The sequence below is a fragment of the Harpegnathos saltator genome, unplaced genomic scaffold, assembly GCF_003227715.2.
Source record: "Harpegnathos saltator strain DR-91 unplaced genomic scaffold, Hsal_v8.6 scaffold333, whole genome shotgun sequence".
Lineage (NCBI taxonomy): Eukaryota > Metazoa > Arthropoda > Insecta > Hymenoptera > Formicidae > Harpegnathos > Harpegnathos saltator.
In genome coordinates, this window is record NW_020230132.1 from 258,519 (window position 1) to 285,608 (window position 27,090).

General features: G+C 37.7%; 3 protein-coding genes across 4 annotated transcripts in view; 1 reads left to right on the forward strand and 2 right to left on the reverse strand.

Annotated features, from left to right (window-relative positions):
• Positions 1-18,786, forward strand: part of dpy (fibrillin-like protein dumpy) — a 166,973-nt gene extending 148,187 nt beyond the window's left edge. The window contains exons 111-136 of the mRNA XM_025300206.1: positions 2-301; positions 650-973; positions 1,502-1,828; positions 2,913-3,233; positions 3,337-3,606; positions 3,786-3,974; positions 4,067-4,420; positions 4,607-4,819; positions 4,930-5,127; positions 5,207-5,401; positions 5,706-6,074; positions 6,422-6,634; positions 6,746-6,937; positions 7,075-7,287; positions 7,385-7,567; positions 7,860-8,447; positions 9,930-10,877; positions 11,350-11,718; positions 13,179-13,379; positions 13,532-13,780; positions 13,881-14,069; positions 14,398-14,633; positions 14,751-15,021; positions 15,267-15,505; positions 15,607-15,793; positions 18,034-18,786. Coding sequence (XP_025155991.1) covers positions 2-301; positions 650-973; positions 1,502-1,828; positions 2,913-3,233; positions 3,337-3,606; positions 3,786-3,974; positions 4,067-4,420; positions 4,607-4,819; positions 4,930-5,127; positions 5,207-5,401; positions 5,706-6,074; positions 6,422-6,634; positions 6,746-6,937; positions 7,075-7,287; positions 7,385-7,567; positions 7,860-8,447; positions 9,930-10,877; positions 11,350-11,718; positions 13,179-13,379; positions 13,532-13,780; positions 13,881-14,069; positions 14,398-14,633; positions 14,751-15,021; positions 15,267-15,505; positions 15,607-15,793; positions 18,034-18,272 — 7,577 coding nt within the window. The 3' untranslated portion in view covers positions 18,273-18,786. The remainder of the gene's footprint in view (position 1; positions 302-649; positions 974-1,501; positions 1,829-2,912; positions 3,234-3,336; positions 3,607-3,785; positions 3,975-4,066; positions 4,421-4,606; positions 4,820-4,929; positions 5,128-5,206; positions 5,402-5,705; positions 6,075-6,421; positions 6,635-6,745; positions 6,938-7,074; positions 7,288-7,384; positions 7,568-7,859; positions 8,448-9,929; positions 10,878-11,349; positions 11,719-13,178; positions 13,380-13,531; positions 13,781-13,880; positions 14,070-14,397; positions 14,634-14,750; positions 15,022-15,266; positions 15,506-15,606; positions 15,794-18,033) is intronic.
• Positions 18,787-18,821: 35 nt separating this feature from the next.
• Positions 18,822-22,188, reverse strand: RtcB (RtcB RNA ligase). Of its 2 annotated transcripts, XM_011143494.3 has the most exons (11): positions 22,110-22,188; positions 21,570-21,669; positions 21,240-21,435; positions 20,983-21,113; positions 20,697-20,823; positions 20,520-20,626; positions 20,282-20,441; positions 19,996-20,171; positions 19,791-19,925; positions 19,554-19,718; positions 18,822-19,410 (listed from the first exon to the last, which is right to left on the reverse strand). In XM_011143494.3, the coding sequence occupies exons 2-11, from the start codon at positions 21,663-21,665 to the stop codon at positions 19,183-19,185; spliced, it is 1,521 nt and encodes a 506-aa protein (XP_011141796.1). In that variant the 5' UTR covers positions 21,666-21,669; positions 22,110-22,188; the 3' UTR covers positions 18,822-19,182. The 2 variants fall into 2 exon arrangements, with proteins under 2 accessions (XP_011141796.1, XP_025155990.1); XM_025300205.1 differs by lacking the exon at positions 22,110-22,188 and having other exon boundaries at positions 21,240-21,359.
• Positions 22,189-23,153: 965 nt separating this feature from the next.
• On the reverse strand, positions 23,154-23,956 carry LOC112588889 (uncharacterized). Its single transcript, XM_025300212.1, has 3 exons — positions 23,767-23,956; positions 23,461-23,684; positions 23,154-23,287 (listed from the first exon to the last, which is right to left on the reverse strand). The coding sequence occupies exons 1-3, from the start codon at positions 23,865-23,867 to the stop codon at positions 23,154-23,156; spliced, it is 459 nt and encodes a 152-aa protein (XP_025155997.1). The 5' UTR covers positions 23,868-23,956.
• Between the last annotated feature and the right edge of the window lie 3,134 nt (positions 23,957-27,090).

The following is a 27,090-nucleotide window of genomic DNA, read 5'->3' on the forward strand; positions in this document are numbered from 1 at the left end:
GCGCGCGTGAAACCGTGCGAGCCATCTCCCTGTGGACCCAATAGTGTGTGCCGTGAACTCGGCGAGCAGGCCTCTTGCTCTTGCCTGCCCGGCTACTTCGCAGTTCCGCCGAGCTGTAGACCCGAGTGTCTCGTTAATACCGACTGCGAGCAGAGCAAAGCCTGCGTGAACACGAGATGCCGCAATCCCTGCGAGAACGCGTGCAGCCCGAGTGCACAGTGCGTTGTGCGAAACCACAATCCTTTTTGCAGGTGTCCCGCTCAGCATTCCGGCGATCCGTTCGTCAATTGCTTCCCCATAAGTAAGTAGCCAGCCAGAGAGAGAGAGAGAGAGAGAGAGAGAGAGAGAGAGAGGGAGAGAGAGAGAGAGGGAGAGAGAGAGAGGGAGAGAGAGAGAGAGAGAGAGAGAGAGAGAGAGAGAGAGAGAGAGAGAGAGAGAGAGAGAGAGAGAGAGAGAGTCGTTCTTTCGGATGACACGAACGTCCAGGAAACATCGTGGAGAATCCATTTGCAGAGATCTCGCGAAGAGACACGTCTCGAGAAGATCTTTCCGATGATCACGTTTTCCCTGTCGTTCGTGCTGTTGGAGACGGCGCTTCTTGAGTTGAAACCATTAATGAAATGTCTTTCTGTTTATTTTTCATCGCCAGCACCATCGGACGTAGAACCGTCCAAGGACCCATGTTACCCCTCGCCGTGTGGACCGAACTCGCAATGCACAGTATCCGCCGATAATAAACCCTCCTGCTCCTGCTTACTCACTTTCATAGGATCTCCGCCCAATTGTAGACCCGAATGCCGTGTAAACAACGACTGTCCCGCCAATCGAGCATGCATTAAGCAGAAATGTACTGACCCGTGCGTTGGATCGTGCGGACTCAATGCACTGTGCCAAGTCACTTTGCACCAAGCCCGATGCACCTGTCCCGAATCATACACCGGAGACCCATTCACAGTTTGTTCTGTGATACCATGTAAGAAACACCTCCGTTGTTATCTTTGTTGACACAACCCGATAGTTTATCTGATGTATAATGTATATTCGGAACCTTTCGTCCAAAATGTAGGAATTTCAATCTCTCTAGTTCCCGATCGAATTCGATTTCTCTCGAGCCTGTAAATATGTCGTGCCTATTGTATATACACAATGGAATGCGTATTCTAAGGAAGCGCACGCACGTATCGAGTTTCTCCTTCGCAATGTTGACCTTTCCCAATCTTGCAACATTCTCTAAAATGCTATATTTGACTACTTGGCGTATCTCAGTAAACACTTCTTGGATGTATATACAATATACATGCTGTACCGTGTACAGAAGACACATGCGATGCACGCATGAAAAAAAATATGCATGTTCGCTTCTTTCTACTTTTATATGTAAATCTCTATCTTGCCAAACGTTAATTTTACGTGCATTATTGTAATATACATCGCATGCGAAATCATCAAAGACATCAGCACGACTGTGGGATTAATCGTATGTTTTCTACTGTTCTTTCAGCAACTCCAGCACCGCCGACACCTTTGAGACCATGCAACCCCTCGCCTTGCGGTATAAACGCGTACTGCCATGAGAGATTCAACACTGCCATTTGCGAATGCGTACCAAACTACAGGGGTAACCCGTACCAAGGCTGTCAACCGGAGTGTCTCGTCAACACCGACTGTCCGCAATCGCAGGCTTGCATAAGAACTAAGTGTCAAGATCCTTGTCCTGGTACTTGCGGCGTTGGAGCGATCTGCACGGTGTCGAATCATGTGCCCATCTGCTCGTGCCCACTACCAACGATCGGCGATGCTTTTACGCTTTGTCAAGTTCCCGTGGAAGGTAATTTTACCATTCATATTTCCTATTATTTTGTGACTTAGCGTTTATTTTAATAAAAAAAAAAGAATAATAATAGTAATATAAAACAAGTTTTAATTTATTTCTTCAAGGCGTCACATGACATCACGCCTATGTCACGAGATGGGATCAAAAATTAAATATTTGTTAATCAAAAATTAAATATTCGTTAGTGAAAAATTAAATATTTATCAATATCACCTCGGTTCTTCCACAAAATTTCACTTCTATACTTATATATTCCTTCTAGACTATTCTGGAATGTGTTCGAGGCTTTTAAAAGAGGATAAATACTTTCGTTTCCCAGGCAATCGTGTTTGCCAACGTACCTTACTAAGTCATGTAGCCTCGAAAAATAAACCTCAAAAAATAATTTTTATTTATGACAAACGCACTGTCAGGCTTATCAGACTAGATATTTTAATAATTAGAATCTAACTAACAATTAGATTCTAACAATTAAAATATCTAATCTGATAGTGCTTGTCAGTGTGTTAGTCATAGACAAAAATTATCTTTTGCTCAGGGTTGCATAGCTTGGAAATATACGTTGGCAAACATGATTATCTGAGAAATGGAAGAATTTGTCCTCCCATAAAAAACATTTTAAACACATTCTAAAATAATTCAGAAAGAATGTACGAGCGTAGGAGTGAAATTCCATGGAGGGTAGGACGAGGAATTGATGGGTATCTAATTTTGATTGATGAATATTTAATTTTTTGATTGATGAATATGAATATTTAATTTTTTATTAATAAATATTTAGCTTTTGATTAATAAATATTTAGTTTTTTATATCCCCGCCTCTCGTGACATTATTATATGATATTATATGATGTCACCTACCTTGAAGAAATGAATTAGAATCCGTCTTACATTCCTACTAACAATATTTAATCTAAAAATATAAAGATATAGATTATAGAAATAAACGAAAGATTAAGGACTTCATTCCGCAATTTTATTAATTCGTTAACGTGAAACTTGTTTTCCTTTGGTAGGTTTTTCCTTTGGTTTTTTCCTTGAGGTAGATATTATTCAAATTATGATTTTTTTGTCTCAGATACTAAGGAAACAGATCCGTGCTACCCTTCACCGTGTGGCCCGAACACTGTTTGCGAGAAAATCGGTAATACGGCAATTTGCAAGTGTCTACCTGGGCTGTTAGGCGTTCCAACGAGCGTCACCGGCTGCCATCCGGAGTGCATACTCAGCTCGGACTGTCCAGGCGACAAAGCTTGCATACAGAGCAAATGCAAAGACCCTTGTTCTCAAAATGTATGTGGCAGCAAGGCGGTGTGCAAGACGATCAATCACAGCCCGCTCTGCAGCTGTCCGTCTCCCTTGATCGGCAATCCCTTCGAGGAGTGTTACACGAAAATCGGTAAGTATAGGCCAACGAAATTTACCGCGAGAAGTATGTTAATTTAATTTCATAAGTACGTTAACTTTACTAAATTTATTAATTGCGTTATAATTTATTTTAGAAACCAACCCCTGTAGCCCATCACCTTGCAATTACAACGGTGAGTGCAGAGTGAAGAACGGAGTCGCGGTCTGCATTTATCCCGAGTGCGTCATCAATTCTGATTGTCCTCGCGACAAGGCTTGTTTCTCGCAAAAATGTAGAGATCCTTGCATCGGCGCGTGTGGTATTAATTCTCTCTGTCAGACCGTTAATCACAAGCCGGTGTGCTCCTGCCCGGTCGGCTTCACGGGCAACGCACGAGTGCAATGTACAATACCAACTCTTGCAGGTGAGGGATTATACGTGTCTACGAAATATTATTCTCCTAATATATTTTCTCTCTGAATTATACTTTGAAGCGTTCCATTAAAATATCGAAAAAGACAATTTATCGAAAGCAATGAAATTTCGAGTCAAATGTACTTAAGTACAAGTATGTGGGCAATATTAATAAGTATGTATTTACAGAACCAATCCCAGAGTGCACTCAGAATACCGAATGCTCCAACGACAAGACCTGCTTTAATCAGAAGTGCGTCGATCCGTGTACTCTGGACTCCTGTGGCCTCAACAGCCACTGCTACGTGATAATGCACAGAGCCATATGTGTCTGCAACGAAGGATTTAGCGGAAACCCTCAGCAATATTGCCATCAGCGTGTGTAACAAAAATACACTTGATCGATACGCGTTTTTCGCTTACACACAATTATATTGTGACTAACCATTCTATCGACATTTTTCTTTTAGTCGGTTGTCGCAACGATAACGAATGCCCATTAATTCAATCCTGTATCAACAACGAATGCATTGACACCTGCTTGGTAACGCAGTGCGGTCTCAACGCATTGTGTACCGCCGATGGATATCACAAGACCCGCTGCTATTGTCCGGATGGCTACACGGGCAATCCGTACGAAGTATGCGAGAGACCGGAATGTACTAGTGATAATGACTGTGCCTCGTTCTTGGCCTGTCGCAATCTGAAATGCGTGAATCCTTGTAACTGTCCGCCACCGACGTTGTGCACTGTCGTCAACCATCGATCGATCTGCAAATGTCCACCTGGCTATATCGGCAATCCTTACAGTTCATGTCTTCTGGGTGAGAATCTACTTTAATATTATAGTGTTTAAAAAATTACTTCGAAAGTCGAAAACTTATTTTCTAATACGATATAACGTAATTGGTACTATTATCAAAGTGTCATTATTTTATGATATTTTTCAAAGTATTATTGTTCATGTAATTATTAGAACAGCAGAATTGACTGTCTATTCTTCACTTCAGAACCTCTGGAACCGAAGACCGAATGCCAAGTTGACGGCGACTGTCCCACCAAGCTGGCATGTTTCAGTGGTATATGCAAAGATCCGTGCGCAGAAACGAAACCGTGTATCGCTAGCGCTAGATGCAGTGTCGTAGATACTCTACCGATGAGAACAATGATCTGTGAATGCCTGCCAAACTACGCTGGTGATGCCACTGTTCTTTGCGTACCAGGTAAAATTCCGACTAAATATAATTGTTTCACACTTAACTGATTTCATATTGTAGAAGATTTATTACTCAATAATACTGAATTGTAAATATATATTTTTATACATTTGCAGTGGAGAACCAAATCAGCGCAATCTGCGAGAGTGATTCTCAATGTACGCCGGACATGGCCTGTCTCAACCGTCGATGCATCAACCCGTGCAATGTCAATCCGTGCGCTTCGAACGCGGAATGTCATATCGAGAACCACCGTCGCGTGTGTCAGTGTCCTCACGGATACGCTGGCGATCCGTTCATAAATTGCTACGAAGGTATCGTGTTGAGCGCTTTGACTATTTGTCTGATCTGAACCATTGAGCATTTTTTATATCTACTCTCTGATGTTTGCAGAAAACATAGTTCTCCCTGAATGCAGAACGAACACCGAATGTCCCTCTGATAAGGCGTGCATCAATCAACTTTGCCAAGATCCGTGTTCTAGTAACCGCTGCGGATTTAACGCCGAATGTGTCACGATTAATCATCATCCTTCTTGTCATTGTCAAGGGGGTTTAGCTGGCGATCCGCAGCTTCAATGCTACAGACGTAAGTTTCTCCAAAATAACTTCCATTTCCAAATTTTATTTAATAGAAAGAAAATTTAAATTTTATTTCATTGTCTCCGTTACAAAATTTACAAATAAGAATAAAATTTAGATATTACTCGAATCTATTTTTCTATTAAATTTATCAGTAGAAATAAAATGTAAATTTCATTTCTATTTTCAAGTTTGATTTTCGTTTTAATTTTATTTCTGATTTTAAATGTTCTCTCCGACTTTTTCATTGCCTTCGCTTTGCAGACACTTGTTTGATTGACGATTAATTATCGCATAATTTTTTCTCGCAGCGGAATGTAAGACGGACAATGACTGTCCTTACGACAAGACCTGCCGAAATAACAATTGCGTCACTCCTTGTTTCATCGGTGACGTCGTATGCGGCCGTGGTGCGGAATGTAGAACGGTGTCTCACAGAGCTCAGTGCATTTGTCCGCAAGGCACTCAGGGTGATCCGCGAGTCGCATGCATTTCAGCGATTTGCCACTACAACGAAGATTGCGCGGATCATGAGGCGTGCGACAGACTGAACAGAGTTTGTAGACCGGTTTGCGACGACGACGCTTGTGCCGAAACGGCAACTTGCATCGCGCGCAACCATCAGCCGAAGTGCACGTGTCCTCCGGGTACCACTGGAAATCCATATATAACATGCGCTGGTACGTGATTATTTATAATTGCAATTCTTTCAAGATATTTTCAAAACCGTCTTTTAATATAAATTTCCCGATCTTGATTATTTTGTGCCCAATTTTGTTGAAATCATATGTAATCTGGATTAAAATACTTTTATTCTACGAAGAATTCTCCCTAATAAATTTAAATATTTTGGTATTGATAATTTAAGTTTCGATATTTTTAACTTTAATAATTTCAACTTTCATTATTTTCTTGAAATTATAACTAGTCAGAAATTAATTTGAAATCAATATATCGTTCTGAAGAATCAAATTTTAGCGTGAATTTAGTACATCATAAAAATGTACAACTTGTTTGTCATTTTTAGGTGCACCTATTGTACCTGAGTGCACGCAGGACAGCGAATGCGCGTTGAATCTCGCCTGTATTAACACCAAGTGCCAAGATCCTTGTGCCGCTAGTAGCATGTGCACCAGTGAGCAGGAATGCAAGGTTTTGAACACCGTGCCGCTTCGCACCATGATTTGCTTGTGTCCACCGAATACGATCACCGATGAGAACGGACAGTGCAAGCCGATCGGTACGTACCGTTTAAAAAAGATGTAGAATCTATAAAATATGATGCAATCAAATGGCAAGCTTCTCTATTCGATATCTCTTATTAATTTTCCACATGCATATTGTATTGTAGTATTGGGCGATGTACAGTGTCATCTAGATCAAGATTGCGCCAATCACGAAAAGTGTCTCGATGGAATATGCGTGGATGCTTGTTTGACAAGCCAGTGCGGTCTCAACGCGCAATGCAAGTCCACGTCTCATACCGGCATTTGCTTCTGCTCACAGGATTTCACAGGCAATGCTTATATCGAATGTATAAGAGGTATGCTATATTACAAATACGATAAGTTAAATTACTTTTGTTTTATACCGTTATCTCACAAATTCCTCATTATTTCCAAATCGTGAGTGTCCCTGAGTGTGTCACGTATAATCTTTAATTTATCTTTAACTGTGTAGTTCCACTCACTCCGTTGCCAGGACATCGGCCGGAGTGTTACACGAACAGCGAATGCGCACGCGACAAGCAATGTGTGAACTCGCTCTGCGTAAATCCATGCGTCGCCGGCAATCCTTGCGGCAGGAATTCTTTGTGTCACGTGGACCGTCACGAACCGATTTGCAGATGTCCGATCGGCTACAACGGCGATCCCAGAATTAAGTGCATACCACGTAAGAAATCTCGCTGATGAAAATTTGGTCTTGGAAACTATATTATTCCCCGAAGATGTAGAATGATTTTTCATATTGCGGGATTTTTTTGTCGCAGCCGAGATCGTGCCCGAATGCGTGTCGAACAGTGAATGCGCAGGAAATTATGCGTGCGTAAACAACGCATGCATCAACCCGTGCAATTGCGGACCCAATGCCAAGTGTAACGTCGTCAACCATTATCCTTCCTGCATATGTCTGCCGGGGTACTCCGGAAATCCTCAGTTGGGATGCTTTAAACGTAAGTGCAATTTTTCTTTTCTCTTTCTCTTTCTTTTCTTTTCTTTTTTTTTATAAGGAATTAAATTTTTATAACCGCGAAAATAATCGAACATCCTAGATAGCACGAACTTCTAAAAGATAGCTTAAGAAACTTTAAAAGACGTCTTTTGAATGTTTTCAGATATTTTTTAATGTTTCTGCTGCTTAGAATGTTAACATACTTGTATAACATTTATGTAAATATATATCGCCACCGTTCGAAAAATCTCTCAGAAGTTGTGATATACATCAATTGTAACGATCTATTTCAGTCGATTGCGAGTCCGATAGCGATTGCGACTACGCAGCCGCTTGCTACAATGGCCAATGCGTCAATCCTTGCATCTTGGACAACAAATGCGCCATCAACGCGGAATGCTATGGAAAGAATCACCGATCGGCTTGCCGTTGCGGTCCAGGTTACTACGGCAATCCTCAAATTCACTGCGAGAAGGTCGAATGCAACACGGATCACGACTGCCCCAACAATCTAGCGTGCAACAATGGCCGCTGCGTGAATCCATGCGCTGAGGACTCGCCGTGTGCGCAGAATGCGGTCTGCTACGTGCAAGATCACATAGCTTCTTGCCGTTGTCCCGAGAACTTGCCGTTGGGAAATCCATTCTCCTATTGCGAACGACGTTCCGTAGAAGAGTTTGACGAGCCGGAATGCAGAGTCGACATCGACTGCTCGGATAAACTAGTGTGCATTCGGGAAAAATGCATCGACCCTTGCCCGGTCATCAAACCATGCCTGGAGAACGCTCGTTGTGACGTTCTCGATACTGTGCCTGTTAGAACTATGATTTGCACGTGTCCGGAGGGATGGATCACCGACGTCGACGGAGTATGTAGGCCAAGTAAGTAAAATCAGCGATAGGAGATTACCTGAGTTAGTTAATTTGAAAGTAATGTAAACCTGTGAAAATATCTGAAAATATGGACTCATGACTCATAAAAAGTTTTAATTGTTCACATTATTATAAGTTATACACAAATTAGTGTATATTTTAAGTATTGGATCAATCGAAAAATCCAATTCTGGAATCAAATTTGGGTTTGTTGTATTTAAAAAATCGTTTGTCCACCAAACAATCGTCTTATGGCTGCGTTCAGATAACAAAGCACTCATTGAGCGATTAGTGATTAGTGGTCTTTACTGTTAGATCCTTACATTCGGACCAGTAATATTGGTGAATTACTCAACCGTTGTGCAACCGTTGTATTTTCTGAACGCAGCTATTATCTATAATTTATCGTCAACGTTCTGAAAACAGATTATCAATCTGGTTGCCTATGCATGTGTGCGATGTTATTAAAAATTAAATTGAATTTTCCGATCAAAATATTCTCTCATCATAAATGTACAGATATTATACAGGGTGTCTAAAAAGTCCCGAACCGGTAAATATCTCGAAAACAAGACATTTCAGAAAAAAATGTCTCATATAAAAGTTATATGGTTTCAAGAGGGACATAAAACAACTATATCAATTTGTTTACAGATGGCACCACTTTCGAGATATTCATTGATCATTACTTTTCTTAAATAGAAAGTCCAATTTTTTATTACATCATCTTTTTCTACTAATTAATTTGAACAACTTTTGTTTGTAACATTTTTTTGTTTGCCTAGTATTTTTTTAGATATTTAAGGAAAACTTGGTAACTTTTTTAATATTTAACTTACGATATCTCACTAATTGTTTGTCGGATGAAAAAGTGATATTAGATATTTTACTCTACTTGGTCTCAAGAATATATTATTACAATAGCGTCCTGATTTTTGTTAATTTGATGATTTTGAAATTTTCAAATCGTCGATAAGTTAGAACACTTGTAACAACAAATTTTTGAGACTAAATAGAGTAAAAAAGTACTATTTTTTTCTGACAAATAGCGAGATATCGTAAGTTATATATTGAAGTAAGTTAAATATTGAAAAAATTACCAAATTTTTCTTAAATATCTAAAATATATTGGACAAATAAAAAAATGTTTTAGACAAAAGTTGTTCAAATTAATTGATAGAAAAAAACTATATAATAAAAAAATTGGAGTTTCCATTTAAGAAAAGTAATGACTAGTGAGTATCTCGAAAGTGCCGCTATTTGTAAATAAAATGATATAGTTGTTTTACGTCCCCTTTGAAACATATAACTTTTATCCGAAATATTTTTTCTAAAATGCTTAGTTTTTTACAAGATATTTTACCGGTCCGGGTCTTTTTGGATATCCTGTATATATATGTAACATATATCTGTGTGCGCGCGCGCGCGTGTGTGTGTATAATAATATAAAGCGAATATACTCTTAATTCACAAATTTTTCCAATGATACAGTACAACTGACAGTGATTGGCACATGCACGACGAACGACGACTGTGGTGATCGTGACGCTTGCATCAACCGGCAATGTCGCAACCCCTGCAACTGCGGCGCCAATGCGGTTTGCTACGTGAGGAACCACAAGCCGATCTGTTCTTGCGAACAAGGATACCAGGGCAATCCTGAGATCGCGTGTCACTCGGTCGAGTGCCGGCACAACAGCCAGTGTACGATCGACAAGGTCTGCGAGAACAATAACTGCGTGAACCCATGCCTGATTGCTGAGCCCTGTGGCACCAACGCCGAATGCTTTCCGAACAACCATGTGGCCGATTGCCGCTGCCGCAAAGGCTACCACGGCAATCCTCTGGACCGTTGTCGTGTGATCGGCTGTTATAGTAATGGTGACTGTCCAGGCGACCATTCGTGCATCAACATGCAATGCATCGACCCTTGCATCCACGACAACCCTTGCTCGGCCCGCGCCGAGTGCAGGGTCCTGAACCACCTGCCGATCTGCCGCTGCCCGCCGCATTTCACCGGTAATCCATACATCAACTGTCGACCGGAAGAGAGGCCCGAATGCAGGGAAGACATCGACTGTCCGGACTCGCTCGCCTGCCTTAGCAACAGATGCCAAAACCCGTGCCCGGTCATACAACCGTGCACAGAGCCGTCCGAGTGTCGGGTCCTACCAACGCGTCCAGTACGCACTATGGTGTGCGTGTGCCCTAGTGGCTATGTCAGCAGCGGTAGCGGTACTTGCCGCGCCACCAAACCGATCCTTAAGATCGAGTGCACCAATGATGACGATTGTGCGCCTGAGCGGTCATGCATCAATGCTGTCTGCAGGGATCCCTGCGCCTGTGGACCCAACGCCGTTTGCAATGTCATCAATCATAAGCCGATATGCTCGTGCGTCCTGGGATACGATGGCAACCCGGACATCATTTGCACGAAAGGTGGTGCATTTATTTCTCTTCATTCCTAGTATCTTTATATTTACTTTAGATATTATTCGATTGCGCCTTATCGTTTAATTAATTTTTTTATCCCACTTTATTTTATTTTATTTTATACTTTTGTACTTTTCTTACTTTTTCATTTATTTGAAAGTTATCTATACAACTGGGAATTAAGTACTTGGACCTATATTAATTAGACATTATTTGAATCTTATCTCAAATGAGATTTGAACTTGGAGTTAGATGTAAGATTTTGTCGGTTAAATCACGACAATTAATGTGTCACATATATTATATCACATTATATAATGCGTCACATTATATAATTTAACTGAAAATCTCAGATTTAAGTCTAAATTCAAGTTCGAATATCTCACATGAGACATATTATTAATGTTGATGTATTGGAAAAATTATAGTTTTATTCGATAGTTTTATTTGAAGTGTAACATTATATTTTGACATCCAGTTGCAGGATGTAGGACTGACGGTGATTGCAGCGGCTCGCACGCGTGCCTCCAGCGTAGTTGCATACCGGTGTGTTCGCCGTCTTTGGCTTCCTGCGGCAAGAATGCAGTATGCCACGGTATAAATCACAAAGCTATCTGTGAGTGTCCGCCCGGCTTCGGCGGAAACCCAAGGGTATCTTGCGTACTCTTAGGATGCAGAAGCAACTCGGATTGCCCGACAAACAAGGCGTGTATCAACAACCGCTGCGAGAACCCGTGCGCGGTGAATCCGTGCACCGGTAATATGGAATGCAACGTTTACAATCACGTTGTGGAATGCGCATGTCCACCCGGCTACGTTGGCGACGTCAAAATAGGATGTACCAAGGGTAAGAGTTCATTTCTCTCCATTATCAATCAATAAAGATTTGTCCAAAGAAGATTGTCCTTTTATTGGGTTGTTTGGAAAGTAATTTCGCATTTTTGCATGAAGATGAAAGACGATATTCTTAATAGAAAAAAAAAGTTTTATTCTGTTAAGTATTGACCATTTTGTTCTAATACCTTTTGCCATCTTTGAGGTAATGACATGATTCCATGCTCGTAGAACTTCTGGTCCTTATTGGTAAAATCTGAATTGAGTAGTTTTTGACATTTTCATTTAAATCGGAATTTTTACTATACAAAGAATTTTGCAGTGACCAAAATAAGTGATAATCGGATAATGCCAGATCAGGTGGATATGGTGAATACGGTACCAAATCCCATTCAAGCGCTAATAGCTTTTGGCAAGTCATTAGACTTGTGTGAGGTCTGGCGTTGTCACGATGAAACACAACACCTTTCCTGTTCGTCCATTTTGGTCTTTTCTGCTTGATGGAATCATTCAATTTGTCCAATTGATGATAATACACATTCGAATCAATCGTTTAGTTGTTTGGTAGCAGCTCAAAAAAGAACCATTTCTTTCCAATCCCACCAAACAGAGAGCATCACCTTTTTTTGATGGATATCAGCTTTCGATCTGCTTTGAGATGGTTCATCACGTCTGCTCCATGATCTTTTGTGTTTAATATCATTGTATATAATCCATTTTTTATCTTCAGTTATAAGTCGCTTCAGAAATGGATCGTTTTCCTCACTTTTCAAGCAAATCGCAGATAGTAATGCGACGAATCAAATCTTTCTCTTTGAGATCTTTTTCCTCGTGTGGAACTCAAATATCGAGCTTTGAAACAAAACCAAGTTGTTTTAAATGCTTATGCACGATTGAATTCGATAAATTCAATCTCTCAACAATTTCTCGTGTTGTTAAATGACGATGTGCGTCTACTAATGCCTTTATTTGGTTTTCATCAGCCTTAACTGGTCTTCCAGAACATGGTGTATCTTTAAGGTCGAAATTTCCAAAACGAAATTTCGAAAATCAATTCTGATACTGGCGTTCAGTCAACACATCCTCTCCATACACGGCACACAATTTTTTTCTTGCTTGCGCTGCATTTTTACTTTTACAGTTAATAAAAAAGCAAAATGTGACAAAAATGCTTACGGTTTTCCATTTTTAATGCGACGCTAAATAAAAACAACTTGACAAATTCCAAAATAACTTTTTTTCAAACAAAGCTTGAAATGTGTGTTTGTAAAAATGTAAAATGATTTTCTGGTTTAGAATGAGATTAACTATTTAAAAAGGCAACTAATACTACCTAAAAAAATTGAAATTACGTACTTTCCAAACAACCCAATATTATTAACAGAAAGTGAAAAACGTGTAGCATATCCAAATAATAATTAATTATAAATCGATCAAAGTTTAATATGATTCTAACTCTTTTTTCTTACACAGTTAAAGAAAAATGCAAGGCAGACAACGAGTGTCCGTCTCAAACCGCTTGCTTCAACGGACAATGTATCAATCCATGTACAAAGATCGAGCCCTGTGGTGTTAACGCCGTATGCAAGGTCTTGGATACTAGCCCAGTTAGGACCATGATATGCGAATGTCTCCCAGGATACCGCGGAAACGCGGTTGTCCGTTGTGAGAAAGGTAATCACTGATAATTAAGTAGTAACCAATTTCATTAAAGGGTAGATGCCATACTGTTAAAGTGTAAAAAATAAAAGTAAAAATTTGATAAGGATTTAAGCTGCAAAATATTAATTATGAATATTAATTATATCTATTTTCTTCTGCTTTAGCAAATATATGTCCAGTCGAGAAAGGTCAGGTTCGCGACGAATATGGCAACTGCGTCTGCCCGCCAGGATTCGGCAAGGACGAGAACGACGATTGTATAGCTTGCCGTAGACAGTCCAATATGGTGATAAACGAGGAGGGTTACTGCGTATGCGATCTGGAAAAAGGCTTCAGTATCGACGAATATGGCCGTTGCGTATGCCCGACACAGCACGGATACAGGATTGACACCAGTGGATATTGCAGAACCAGTGAGTTGGCTGTGAAATCGTTATACGTATATACGTTAATCAAGAGCTACTTCTCTCCATGATCGTCTCGCTAACCCAAGTTTCGCGGTTCGTATTTCAGTCGGTGTGATAGAATGCAGGCGTAACGACGACTGTGCCGACGACAAATATTGCGAAAAGACCACTCGGACCTGTCAAGATCCTTGCAAGAAGCAAATATGCGGAGTGCACGCGCTTTGCAACGCCACTAGACATCAAGCTGTGTGCATTTGCATCAATGGCTATTTAGGCAATCCGTACACGCAATGCTGTAAGTAAAGAAATTGCGAAGATATTTGCAAACATCTATGGAAAATTGATGTAATTAATACTTAACAAAAGCTGGCTCGTAAAAATCTTTTCCTATAAAAAATGAGTAATATATGAAATTAATTTCTATTGCAGAAATATATTTAAAATAAATGTTCCTTTACAGAAATAGACTAATAATAATATTAATTTTTGCGCATTGAGGGAAAATGATCAGGATATATATTGTGAATAGTTTGTTATTTGCATAAAATTGATTTTTTACGAGTACTCACAAAATAACGTTCCACTGGAGAAAAACATTTTAACATATATCTTCCATTTTTTAGATGATAGAAAGGACGGCCGAACGGACTTCCCGAAACCGGAAATGGATGTGAGCTGCTTGTCAGACGGGGTGCAAGTCGTGATACATTTACATCAGGAATTTGACGGGGTTCTGTACGTGAAAGGACGCAGCAAAGACGAGCAATGCAGGCGGGTTGTCTCGATACCGGCTGAAACCGAGCACAAGACGGAAACCTTTAAGGTCGCATTCGGCAATTGCGGATTGATACACGTGAATGTTAGTAAAAAAGTTTAATTATTATATAATTATCTGCGTATGCTATATTAATTAACGTTATATATAGTATTCATCATTTATCACGGCAATGACACATAATTTCTATCCATTCTTCAGGGACAAGCTAGCTTCGTGCTAGTCATACAAAAGCATCCGAAGTTGATGACGTATAAGGCGCAGGCTTATCACATTAAATGCATATATCAGACTGGAGAGCAGAACGTTACCCTCGGTTTCAATGTCTCGATGTTAACGACAGCCGGAACAATTGCCAACACTGGTCCACCACCTATATGTCTGATGAAGATAGTTGCCCAGAACGGAGATGAAATTAATTCAGCCGAAATTGGAGACAATCTGATGCTGCAAGTGGAAGTTCAACCTTCATGTGAGCATTCAGTATTGTCTTTGGTAAAATATGTAGATGACTTTTGATTATTATCACATGATGACCTTTTGATTATCATCACATTTAAACATTTAAGCAATAACAACAACAATGAACGGGTTTCGAGATTATCATTTTTAAAAATAATAAGTTTAACGTTCAACATAAATAAAAATAAAAAAACTCAAACATTATCATGATTTTCTCTCACGAATAAAACACGAAAATTAATTCGACAATTGCAGCTATTTATGGTGGATTTGCGCGGAACTGCGTAGCTAAGACAATGGAAGATAATCTAGAGAACGAATACATTGTGACGGATGAGAATGGCTGCGCGACAGATCCTACGATTTTCGGCGAGTGGAAACAAAATTCTGAGACTCAAGCGTTAATGGCTAGTTTCAACGCATTCAAGTTCCCCAGCAGCGACAATATAAGATTCCAATGCAATATCCGCGTATGCTTCGGTCGCTGTCAACCTGTGAGTACTTGTTTGTGAGATCGCTTATAACTTGCGACTGCTTCATTCGCTAATAGAAGGACAATATCTGTTACCGAAAATGTATTTTTTTTTGTCTCAAGGTCAATTGTCGAGGCTACAATGCTTTCGGCCGTCGTCGTAGAGACGTTGACTCCGAAATGAACGACACGTCTCTAAGCATATCTGATGGATACGAGGGTCAACTCCGTGAAGAAATAACGATTCAGTCGAACCTAATATTCACTCTGGAAAGGAAAGAGGAGAGGTATGCAGCAGATCGAGCTGAAGGTAAGATAAAACGTATGCAAACACAATATGTCTGCTTGGCAGTTCAGAATTATAGATGAAGACTCAACTAATTATGTTCGATATTATTCAACTTTCAATTGTGTTTCGCAAACTATATTTTTCACATAATTACATGTAACTTCAGTATTCGGGACTTACTTGAAATTCAATATGTACGTTTAATTGATTTTCGGATTTACTCTTCCTGAAAAAGTGACTTGAAATATTCATAAAATTATTCGGAAATAATTTATGGACGCGGTATCCATCCGAAAAATAAATTAAATTATTTCTCCATATCGCGAAAGCTTAATCAGTTTAAAAATGTCGAATCAGTATATACAGATATACAGGATATCCAAAAAGTTCCAAACCAGTAAAGTATCTCGAAAACTAAGCATTTTAGAAAAAAATGTTTGGGACAAAAGTTGTATGGTTTCAAGGGGGACATAAAACAACTATATCATTTTGTTCACAAAGTGACACTTTCGAGATACTCACTGATTATCACTTTTCTTAAATGGAAACTTCAATTTTTTATTATATCATCTTTTTTTTCTACCAATCAGTTTGAACCGCTTTTGTCTGAAACATTTTTTTATTTGCCTATATTTTTAAATATTTAAGGAAGAGTTAGTAACTTTTTCAATATTCACAGGTTGACTTGCGATATCTCGCTAACTATTTGTTGGGAGAAAAAGTTGTACTAGACTTTTCTACTCTATTTGATCTCAAGAATATATGTTATAATAGCGCTCTGACTTTCGCTAATTTGATGATTTTGAAATTTCTAAAAGCCGATAAAAATTTAAGAAAAATAATGATCAATGATATTTCGAAAGTATCGCCATCTATAAACAAAATGATATAGTTGTTTTATGTCCTTTTTGAAACCATACAACTTTTGCCCGAAACATTTTTTTTTAAATGCTTCGTTTTCGAGATATTTTATCGGTCTAGGACTTTTTGGACACCCTTTGGACACCCTTCATATATATGTACATATATATGTACATATATACATCATAGTATATACAGTATATACATCTATAGGTTTCAGATATGATCTTTCTATACATTTTCGTGAAACAAATTAGATTAAAGTTTAAAGATACTAAAAGCGGAAAAAAATTCTATTATATATTCGCGTCCGCTGTTATTTCTTTTTCTCTATTATTTGGCTAATTACATTTTATATCCCTTAATAAAAAAAAACGCTTCGTAGCATTACCATGCCGAGTGGGATTTTTCTATTTTCATTTTCTGTTTCTTCATCTCTATTGTTCTATTTTTATTTAATTTTCCGTTCAATTCAACATTTACAATTTTGTAAAAACCGACATTTTTCTATCACGAAAATCCGACTTTATTAATTAATTCTTTCATCGAAGAGCAACGATTTCAAATCTATCTGAAGCACGGAAGTTTTAAGCTCATATTTTGAATTCTTTTTATCGTTAAAAATGACTATAAAAGTGGATTATAAGCCTCCTGTGGTGCGATTCTTTAACTCGTTATTGGAATTAACGATATTTCGTTAACTTCAATAACGAGTTAAAGAATCGCATCACTGATTGGCTATAAGCCACTTTTAGAGTCACTTTTAGTGAGAAAAGAGAGTTCAGAATATGGGCCTTAACTTTCCGAGTGTTATTTTAATTTTTTACATGCTCTAGGACCAAAGATAATCGACGACTATGTTCAACCGTGCGTTCGATCGCTCGACTCAGCGAACTCGACGTTGCTTAAGTTCGTGTGATGTCGACGAGATATTCCGTAGGCATGAATGTCCCTTCTGTATATACCTAAATATGCCATATATGTCAAAATATGCATTCTGTAGATACCTAATAGAATTCGGGGAATGCACCTTCGCTATTGAGAAATGCACCTGTTTCTACTTTTATAATTTTTTAAGCTGACTTATAGCCCATCAAGGCCATCTCTTTTGAACAAATTCGTTCAAATCCGTCATCATACTTTACTATGGATGCCTCAAATTAAAAAAATATCATAAATCGCGGATAATACGAATCGACATAATGAGAGAAATATTGTTTTTTTATATTCAATTTTGAGAATAAAATTAGTTTGCAAGACTGTATGTGTGTGTTTGTTCACTCATTTTGTGAGTATTATTGGTTAATTGAGTCTTCATTTATGTTTCTCAAATGTACTGTACAATAATGTGCATGTGAAAAATATTAAAGTTAGTAATCTCTCCTTGTAATATGTTTCAGCTCCTTCAGCACAAAGAGTGGAAGATATCTGTGTTTCTATGGTCGGCTTTATCATAGCATTGATAATTACGGCACTTTTGGCACTGGTTGCCGTAGCTATTGCTGTGTCATGCTGGCTTATGGCGTATCGACGCCAGCCAAAGACTGCTGGACCACTGCCACACCCACCAGAGTTCCCAAACCCCTTGTTCACTACTGAATCCGTAGCTGAACCTTCTCCTGACTATCACCTATCATAAGTCCTTTAGAATATATAATTAATATTTTATAAATAACATAAATTTTATAATATTTCAATGGAATGCATCTCAGACCATGAGTTCTATTGGTCGGTTTTGTATTTCTGTATACAACTCCTCCAATGACTATCACTTCGTCACTGCACTTTCTTTTTCGAGGGTTCAAACGATATGTCACTGTCATATCACACATGTGTACTGCGACGCTACATACATACTATTTATGGTGATGGTTTGCTTCCATTATCTACTTGCAAGCAAAAAAATATGGGACTATCTTCTTCTTTCATATGTTTCTCCTGTATTATTTTCTCTAGTCAGTGGAGGATTTGTTATAAATGTAATGCTGCGAATTTAATTCCTGTGTAAAGTCAACGAATTAGTCTAATATAGCTTTCTTATTGCGAACATAGGTAATTGTACATTTTATCTAATAAAATGCTAACGAAATATTTTTAAAAAGATTTTTAAAAAAGACTTAAAAACCCTGATATTATTTTCTATTTATTAAACTACATATATAATTCGTGAGATATAAATGCAACACAATTTGACTAAATTAAGTTTATTTTCAGAATTGCTTGATTTTATAATGTATATAGAAAAATGCAACAATGTAACAGTAAAAACATAATTTACAGTAAAGTTACTTACATTACCTAATTGTATTATGTAATCAATCAATGTGATGTTGATATATCTTCATATCATGTGATAATATCTTTCATATAATTCATATAAAATACAATATCATTCAATCACATAGATGTTGGATAATTGGCCAATTTTTTGTGTTTATACACAAAATTTAATAAATATTACTTAGGAAATGTGTTTGCGCAACATGTCACAATAGACACACACTCACACGATGTTATACAGAGTGACCAAAATATTCTTTCGGCAAAGATTATCCCTTAATAACTGCAATTGGTCGTAATTTAATACATTTCTTAGAGATTCCAGCTGTGTGGCAAGTATTGACGACATCTGTTACATTTTTATAGGATTCCGGTGCTTCTTCCATAACTAATTTCGGTGAAGCAACTCGGATAGATATGCCTAAATTTTCTAATTTTTCCAAAACCTGCTTATAGTCCAGATTTCTACGTGATTTCGCTCTTGAGAGGGCACGTCCCTGTATACATATATTTTTGCATATAGATACATCTTTCGCATTACAAAATACATATTAGTTGCAGAAAGTTACTTAGAAAACTGGAATTATAGAATTTAATATAAATAATACTCAGAAAATTAATACAATTCCTATATACTTACAGCACCATGACACGTTGATCCAAACGTTTCTTTCATACCCTGTTCTGTACCAGTGAGAACATAACTACAAGTTCCCATTGTACCACCAATTAAAACTGGTTGTCCTGTTAATTGGTAGTCTACAGGAATTAAAGGATGATGCGGTGGAAAGGCTCTTGTTGATCCCTTTCAAGCAAAATTTTCATTCATTATATACATAATTGTTTGAAATGTGTCGAATATTTTCTAAAACCTTACCTTCCGATGAACTAAAAGCGTTTTCTGTTTCCCATCAACCATGTGTTCTTCTATTTTGGCAATGTTATGAGAAACATCATAAATAACATGCATATCTAAGTCATCAGGAGATGAGTTGAATTGTTTCGCAAACGCCTATTAATAAGTATATCATTTATTCTTTTGTATTTCTATTGATTAGCACTTGAATATATATCTTTAATACCTGTCGACTAAGGAATGTCATTGAACTCCTGTTAACCCATGCAAAATTAGCTGCAGCTGCCATTGATTTTAAGTAATCCTGACCTTCTTGTGATTTAATATGAGCACATGCAAGTTGTCTATCGTTAGTTTCTATATTGTCACGCTTCATAGCTTTTTCCATTTGCACAAGTGCATCTGAAATATTACTTTGTTATATCAATTATAGTTTTATATGATTTTCACGAAAATCCTTATTAAATATACTTTATGATCGAAAATAAGTTATTTGAAATGAAAGAAATAACCTGTAGCAACTTGGTGACCAAATCCTCTGCTTCCCGAATGGATCATAACGCAAATTTGTCCTTTTTCTTCAATACCCATTTTGCATGCTGCCCACTTGTCATATATCTCATCTACTACCTGAATCTCTGCATAATGATTTCCAGCACCTAAGGTACCTAACTAATGGAACATATACACAATAGAATATATGTGCCTCAGTGTTTTAATTTCAGAATATTGTAATATATCTTATCATACTTGAGGAAGTCCACGTTTCTTAGCTCTCATTGATACTTTTGATGGGTCAGCATTGAGCATTCTACCATATTCTTCACAGTGTTCTTTATCTTCAGCCCAAATATAACCTAAATATATTTAACATTTGAGTATTTGCATTATTACTTGATTTTATTGCATGATGTTTTTTTCATTTACCTTCCCGCAAGGACCAATCCATTCCCATTTCTAATGCTTCTTCTAAATCTCGTGAGTTCATTGGTATAATTCCTTTAGAACCAACACCAACTGGTATGTGATCAAACATACTTTGTGCAAGTTGCTCCTATAAAAAAAAAAAAACACATTTACATCCTCTGCTTTACATCATATGCACATATACATACACATCTATTATTTCACAATTATAGAAATATAAATTTGCAGGGATTGATTTTATCTTTTAAATCTATATTAATTATTATACTAATTATAGAAAAATTACTTTTACTGGTAAGACATCTTCTTCATACAAATTAGTTCGTAATAAACGAACACCACAATTTATGTCAAAACCCACACCACCAGGTGAGACAATCGATTTTGGATCATTCATGTCAAATGCTGCCATATTACCTAAATAAGTAATAAGTAATTAATTTAGTAATAATTACTACTTAAGTAAGTAAATTTTACTTAATGTCTTTTTTATTATTGAATATTGTTATTACGATTGTAATAATAGTATATTTATAATTTTACCAATAGCAAAACCATATCCAGAGTGCACATCAGGCAATCCAACTGATCTCCATACAATTCCAGGTAAAGCAGCAACGTTAGCAATTTGTTTCATTCCAGGAAGGAAACCTCCAATTGTACCTGGCCGACATGCATTACGTAGCTCTTCAAACATTAATTTTTCCAAAGTATTGTTCACATAAAATACTCCATCAACCTTGAATTATATTTTGACATATAACAAAATAAATATAAGAAAATATTAATATTTTTCTAATATCTTTTTGTAGCTATGCCATGCTATATCTAATATAAAGAAATATATAAAGAATAATATAAAGAAAATATTACCTTCATATTAGGTTGAAAGCCCTGTTTTATCTTCCAACAACATTCACTTATTTTTTCTAAATATTTAAGTTCTTCTTGATATTGTCTCACAACCATTTTTCTAAAAACAAGATATAATTCCAGGAAAAACAAATTATGTAAAACATATGACATATTGTAATAAAAATACTATACGACACATGTGCTTTATAAATTTATGCTTGTTTTAAAATAATTAATTTATAACTTGAATAAATTAGAAGAATATAACATTATGTATTAAATTATATATTAAGGGAAGATGTCGAATTATGGATTAATTATGCAAGAAAGTTTTTTCACTCACTTAAGCAAACTGTAGATTAAATTATTTTTGATACAATTTAATGTGAATTATTTTTAAGGTTATGTATAAAAAGGTTATGGCAATCCCGTTTTGCATAAATAATCAATAGATATACTAAATATAAAATAAATATACAAATAATAATAATATTACAAAGCAACAGTACTTATAATTATATATAATTTTACCGAAATACTAAATAATTCAATATATACCTGTCACAACAATTTGCAATATTTCTATATTATGACAATGTCTGAAACCGGAGCAGATGAATAAAAGCCTAAAAATAATCACCCCGGCGTTTTGGCCAATACTGATTTTCAGGACTTTACGCTACTTGCGCCCACTTTCAAGCTGGAACTGTATTCGCTACATCCATTTCCAAACGCTGCCGGTAAAGTCACCGATTATTGCATGTTCATACTACACCCATTTTCTATGGCCCATATTCAGAATACGCTTGTAACTATGTCAGCGCGCTGTTAACCAATGAAAAGCCACGCAATATGCCTTCTGATTAGTTAACAGCGCACTAAAGCCAGCGGCACACGGTGCTTGTTTTCGTGCTGGATTGCTTGCTGGATGAAAATACTGCGATCTGATTGGTACATTTCCGAAGATGGATGGAAATGCATCAATCAGAACGCAGTATTTTCATCCAGCAAGCAATCCAGCACGAAAACAAGCACCGTGTGCCGCTGGCTTAACATAGTTATAAGCATGTTCTGAATATGGGTCTATGAGTTTATGTCAAGGTTCATAAATAGAGGAACGCAGTCAGGTCCTTTCATTGAAATATAACCATGGAAGGAGCACTGCCCTATTCCCTCCATTATACCGAGCGGTCAGAAAGAGATAGTTAAGCTGGGACCATAGACATAGGAATATAGAGACAGAGCATAAGCCCGTAAGATAGGCGAGGGGAGTTGTACTGAAATACGGGGGGCAACTGTGCCTAAGTTTCATTGGCTACAATAGTGCGCATATTCAGAGCGTGTGATGCAACGACTTTTGCTGTCACTGGCAAATAGTAAATGTAACAAAATGATAAGAACTATTTTGTTGTACAGAAATTCATAGTAGGAATAGAAATTATGTAATATTTGAAGTTATATAATGAGTAAAATAAATATGCATATATACTATAAAATAATATTATTTATTATAAGAACTTTCATAAAATATAAAACAATACTTATACATATTTATTATTATATATATTACATAATTATATATGAATATACTTATTACTAAACTTATATTAATAGATTCCTCAATCGACATTTTTCTGGAGAATTATAAATTCTTTTAAATGATACCATTGTTGCTTTCCCTGCTGTACATGGTTGTATCGATGTCATTGTTTCCTTATCTGTTGTTGATGGTTGTGCTAAACGTCAAAACATATTTTATATAATATATAATAATACAATGAATAATTTGTATTTCTAGCAATTATATTACCTCCACAACCTCCACAAACAGTAGGCATTATCCAATCATAAATAATATAAATGCTAATAATATAAATAAGTATAAAAATATGTTACTTTGTCTACTTACGGCATACAATGAAGGAATCATTCTCTCTTTTTTCCGTTTCTATATGCTTTTCACATTCATTCAATGGCAAAACATTTGGCCTTAATCGCGTTAATAATCCATTTGTCTGATCGAAAGATTCCTTTGAAAAATGATCAGAGCAAATACGTGCATTTTTTGGAATATGTGGCGGAAGATTTATAATATCGGTCCACAAATTGCGGTTGGTATTATTTTTTGGAATGCTAAACATAAATATTTATATTATATTAAAAAACTTTTTTAAACATTGGGTACTATTATTTTACAGTACATGCAATTTTATACCTGTGAAATGTAATTTTTCGATTTTTGTCCACATTGCTAGTTTTTTTCCAATTTTGGTTATCGGACCTGTTCTTACACTTTGGAACACAACACTGCACCATTCTATTATTTGTATTTCTCTTTTCTTATCACCGACACTTACACTGACAGTATTATTTTGCAGAGGTTATGCATGTGACTTTTCTTTCATAATTTCACTTACATATAACTTCATACACATCTATGTATGTATCAAATTCTTACACACGGCACAACCAATTAGATTTAGACACAACATTGGTCTCGTCCAGTATATGTGTGTGTATAGTGCGCGTGACGAATACCAAATGAGCCAATAGCTCATATTTATAGTCTGGATTTATATATGTAACATTATCTTAAATAATTGTAAGATAATGTTAAACACAATAAAGTTAAGTATTATTAATTTCATATTATTTACTTATTACTTAATACGTAAATTTATCTTTCCTGCATTTTTATACAGGGTGTCCGGAATGTGATCATTAATATTTTGTGTACTGGTAGAACTCGTTAAAACAATTAAAAAAGTCCTGTGCCATTTTACAATTTTTTCAATATTTATTCCGTAATTAATTAAAATATGTAAACGAATGAGCGCACGAGAAAGCGACAGGACGAGCTCTGTGTATAAGATGGCTTACCTCGGGCGGCGAGAGGCAACCCTAAAGGCCTATCCAGACAAACTCGCATAAGCGCGTAACGCATATGCATAAGGAAATTGACCAATTATAATCCGTGTAGTAAAAAAATATTTTTTGTATCAAACATACGATTAGTCGCGCTTATGCAAGTTTGTCTGGATAGGCCTTAAGCGACAAGAGGCGTACGCGCGCGATGAGGAGCGAGCAAGCGCGAACGACGAGCGAACGAGCACAAGCGACAAGAGGCGGCCGCCCAGCGTTCTCTACGCGCTCATTGGCTCACATGTTTCAATTAATAACTCAATAACTATTGCCAATTTGACATTATAGTACATGACTTTTCTTCTCGGCTACACCCAATCTACCAGTACACAAAATATTAATGATCACATTCCGGACACCCTGTATATTGTATATTATTTTAATAAATATATACATCCACAAAATTAGATTTGTACATTGCTATGTATATACAATTTCATTTTTTGCTATACAGGGTGTCTCAGAACTTTGGCACACGGGCTCCGTAGGGACATAGAGCTAAGTGAGAGGAACAAAAAAGTCCTATGCCATAATGTGAAAATCGTAATAGTTTTTTAATTATAACAGCGCAAAGTTAGGCGTTTTCCACGCCCAGCGCGGCCTATAGACATTCCGCGGCAAGCTATGTGCGTAGGGGTTGAGCGAAACGCGGCCCGCGTTGACCATCACGCGGCGTCAAAGCGCCAAGACGCCATCACGACAGTCAGCGCGAGACGCGTTATCGCTCAGCCCCTACGCACACAGCTTGCCGCGGAGCGTCTATAGACCGCGACAGGCGTGGAAAATACCAAACTTTACGCGGTTATTACTAAAAAGCTATTACGATTTTCATATTACAGCACAGGACATTTTTATTCCTCTCACTTAGCCCTATGTCCCTACGGAGCCCGTGTCCCAAAGTTCTGAGACACCCTATACATATAAAACTATATGCAAGATAATAATATACAGGGTGTTTGATAGCTGATCATGCTGACGAAAGTTGGAGATAGATTGGGTGTAGCGAGAAGAAAAGTCATATACCATAATGTCAAATTGCCAATAGTTATCGAGTTATTAATTGAAACATGTCAGCCAACAAGCGCGTAGAGAGCGGAGGGCGGCCGCAGTAAGTAGACATTTGGTACAGGCGGAGTCAGCGAGGGCTGATAGGCGAGCGCGCGCGACAAGGAGCGAGCGAGCGCAAGCGGCAAGCGACATCGCGCCGTCCCGTCTTTTCAGAGGCGGTAGGAAAGTGATGCACTACCATTTCCACACCACCTTGCGGTAGATAGCTTGGTGCGTTTTTTTTTACAGTAGTTTCCCCGATAGGCCTAATCCACTCTTACAATCTAATGTAAGAATTGTTCGAAGTGCCGTCCTCTCTCTCGTATGCAGAGTTCAGACCTTTGTACAATATTGCGCGTCGCACGGTGAGCCATGTCCGCCGTAATGGTATCGAAGGCCGCAACAATAGCTTCAAGTACCTCGTTCTTTGTACGCTGGTGCTCGATTAGACTTTTTGTATGACCCCATACAAAAAAGTCTAATACATTTACATCTGGTGACCATGCCGGCCAGATGATTCGGCCACCACGACCCATCCACCTGTCTAGAAATTGCGCGTTTAATACCTCCAGTACTTTGCGACAAAAATGAGCCGGTGCTCCGTCGTATTGATAAATGAGCTGCACTCGTATGATTAATGGCATATTTGCGAGAAGCACTGGCAACGCGTTCTCTAATAACTGTCTATAAATCCTGCCAGTTAAACGCTGCGGAAAGAAATGGGGACCGATCTGAACGGAAATAACGAACGAAAAAACAGTTCACTTAAACAGTAGGAAAAATTATTTTCTTTCTACTTATCACTTGATTCCCGATTATTCTCGACCATACGTTGATGGACCAACGGTACTGAAATCCGCCTTCACGGACGACGTGCGGATTTTCGTCGAACCAATATCAATAATTACGAGAATTAAACAAGCCATTTTGTGTGAACGTAGCTTCGTCGGTCCACAGAATATTGTCAAGAAAAAAGTTATTCCGCCGATATTTCGCGAGAAACACTGAGTATGTCTTTCAATGATTATTATACTCTCAAATCACCGCGAATAAAAAAAGTTAATGACAATACCTTCGCAAAAGTCGCAAATATCCGTTGTTTCAAATCCCGCGGTAACAGCTGTTGCACTCGCTGGTAATGATACGGATTCAATTGCTGTACATGTAAAGTGCGATGCACATTTGCTACGATAAATTGAGTTCGCGCGCCGCTCGGCGCATGCTGTTTCTGGGATTCTCGTAGAAGGTGTCAAGAATTCATTCCTCGTCTTGAAGAGAACGACGCACTGGCATACCTAGCGCATTATGCACTAGACACCCCGTTTAACGTAATCTTTGCACAATGCGGAAAATTGTCTGATGTGTTGGATACTCCCCGTCCGACACAATGCACTTATGCCAACGTTTTTTCTAATCCTCGAAACAGTCAGAGAATTCCTTTTCCGGGATGGCCTTCAATACTTTTTTCGATTCGGCTTTTATCTCCTCAATCGAGTCGAAACGGTGTCCCCGGAGCGGTCTTTTGAGTTTGTTGAATAGCTAGTAGTCGCACGGTGCTAAATCAGGCGAA

Excerpts from the sequence above, each read along its gene's own strand:
- RtcB (XM_011143494.3), bottom strand. The coding sequence starts at position 21,665 with ATGGTTGTGAGACAATATCAAGAAGAACTTAAATATTTAGAAAAAATA. Across the intron at positions 21,436-21,569 it reads GCTTTCAACCTAATATGAAG|GTTGATGGAGTATTTTATGT; the intron begins GTAATATTTTCT and ends ATATAATTCAAG. Across the intron at positions 19,926-19,995 it reads TGACATTCCTTAGTCGACAG|GCGTTTGCGAAACAATTCAA; the intron begins GTATTAAAGATA and ends ACTTATTAATAG.
- LOC112588889 (XM_025300212.1), bottom strand. The coding sequence starts at position 23,867 with ATGGTGCAGTGTTGTGTTCCAAAGTGTAAGAACAGGTCCGATAACCAA. Across the intron at positions 23,685-23,766 it reads CGAAAAATTACATTTCACAG|CATTCCAAAAAATAATACCA; the intron begins GTATAAAATTGC and ends ATTTATGTTTAG. Across the intron at positions 23,288-23,460 it reads TGATTCCTTCATTGTATGCC|CACAACCATCAACAACAGAT; the intron begins GTAAGTAGACAA and ends TTTGACGTTTAG.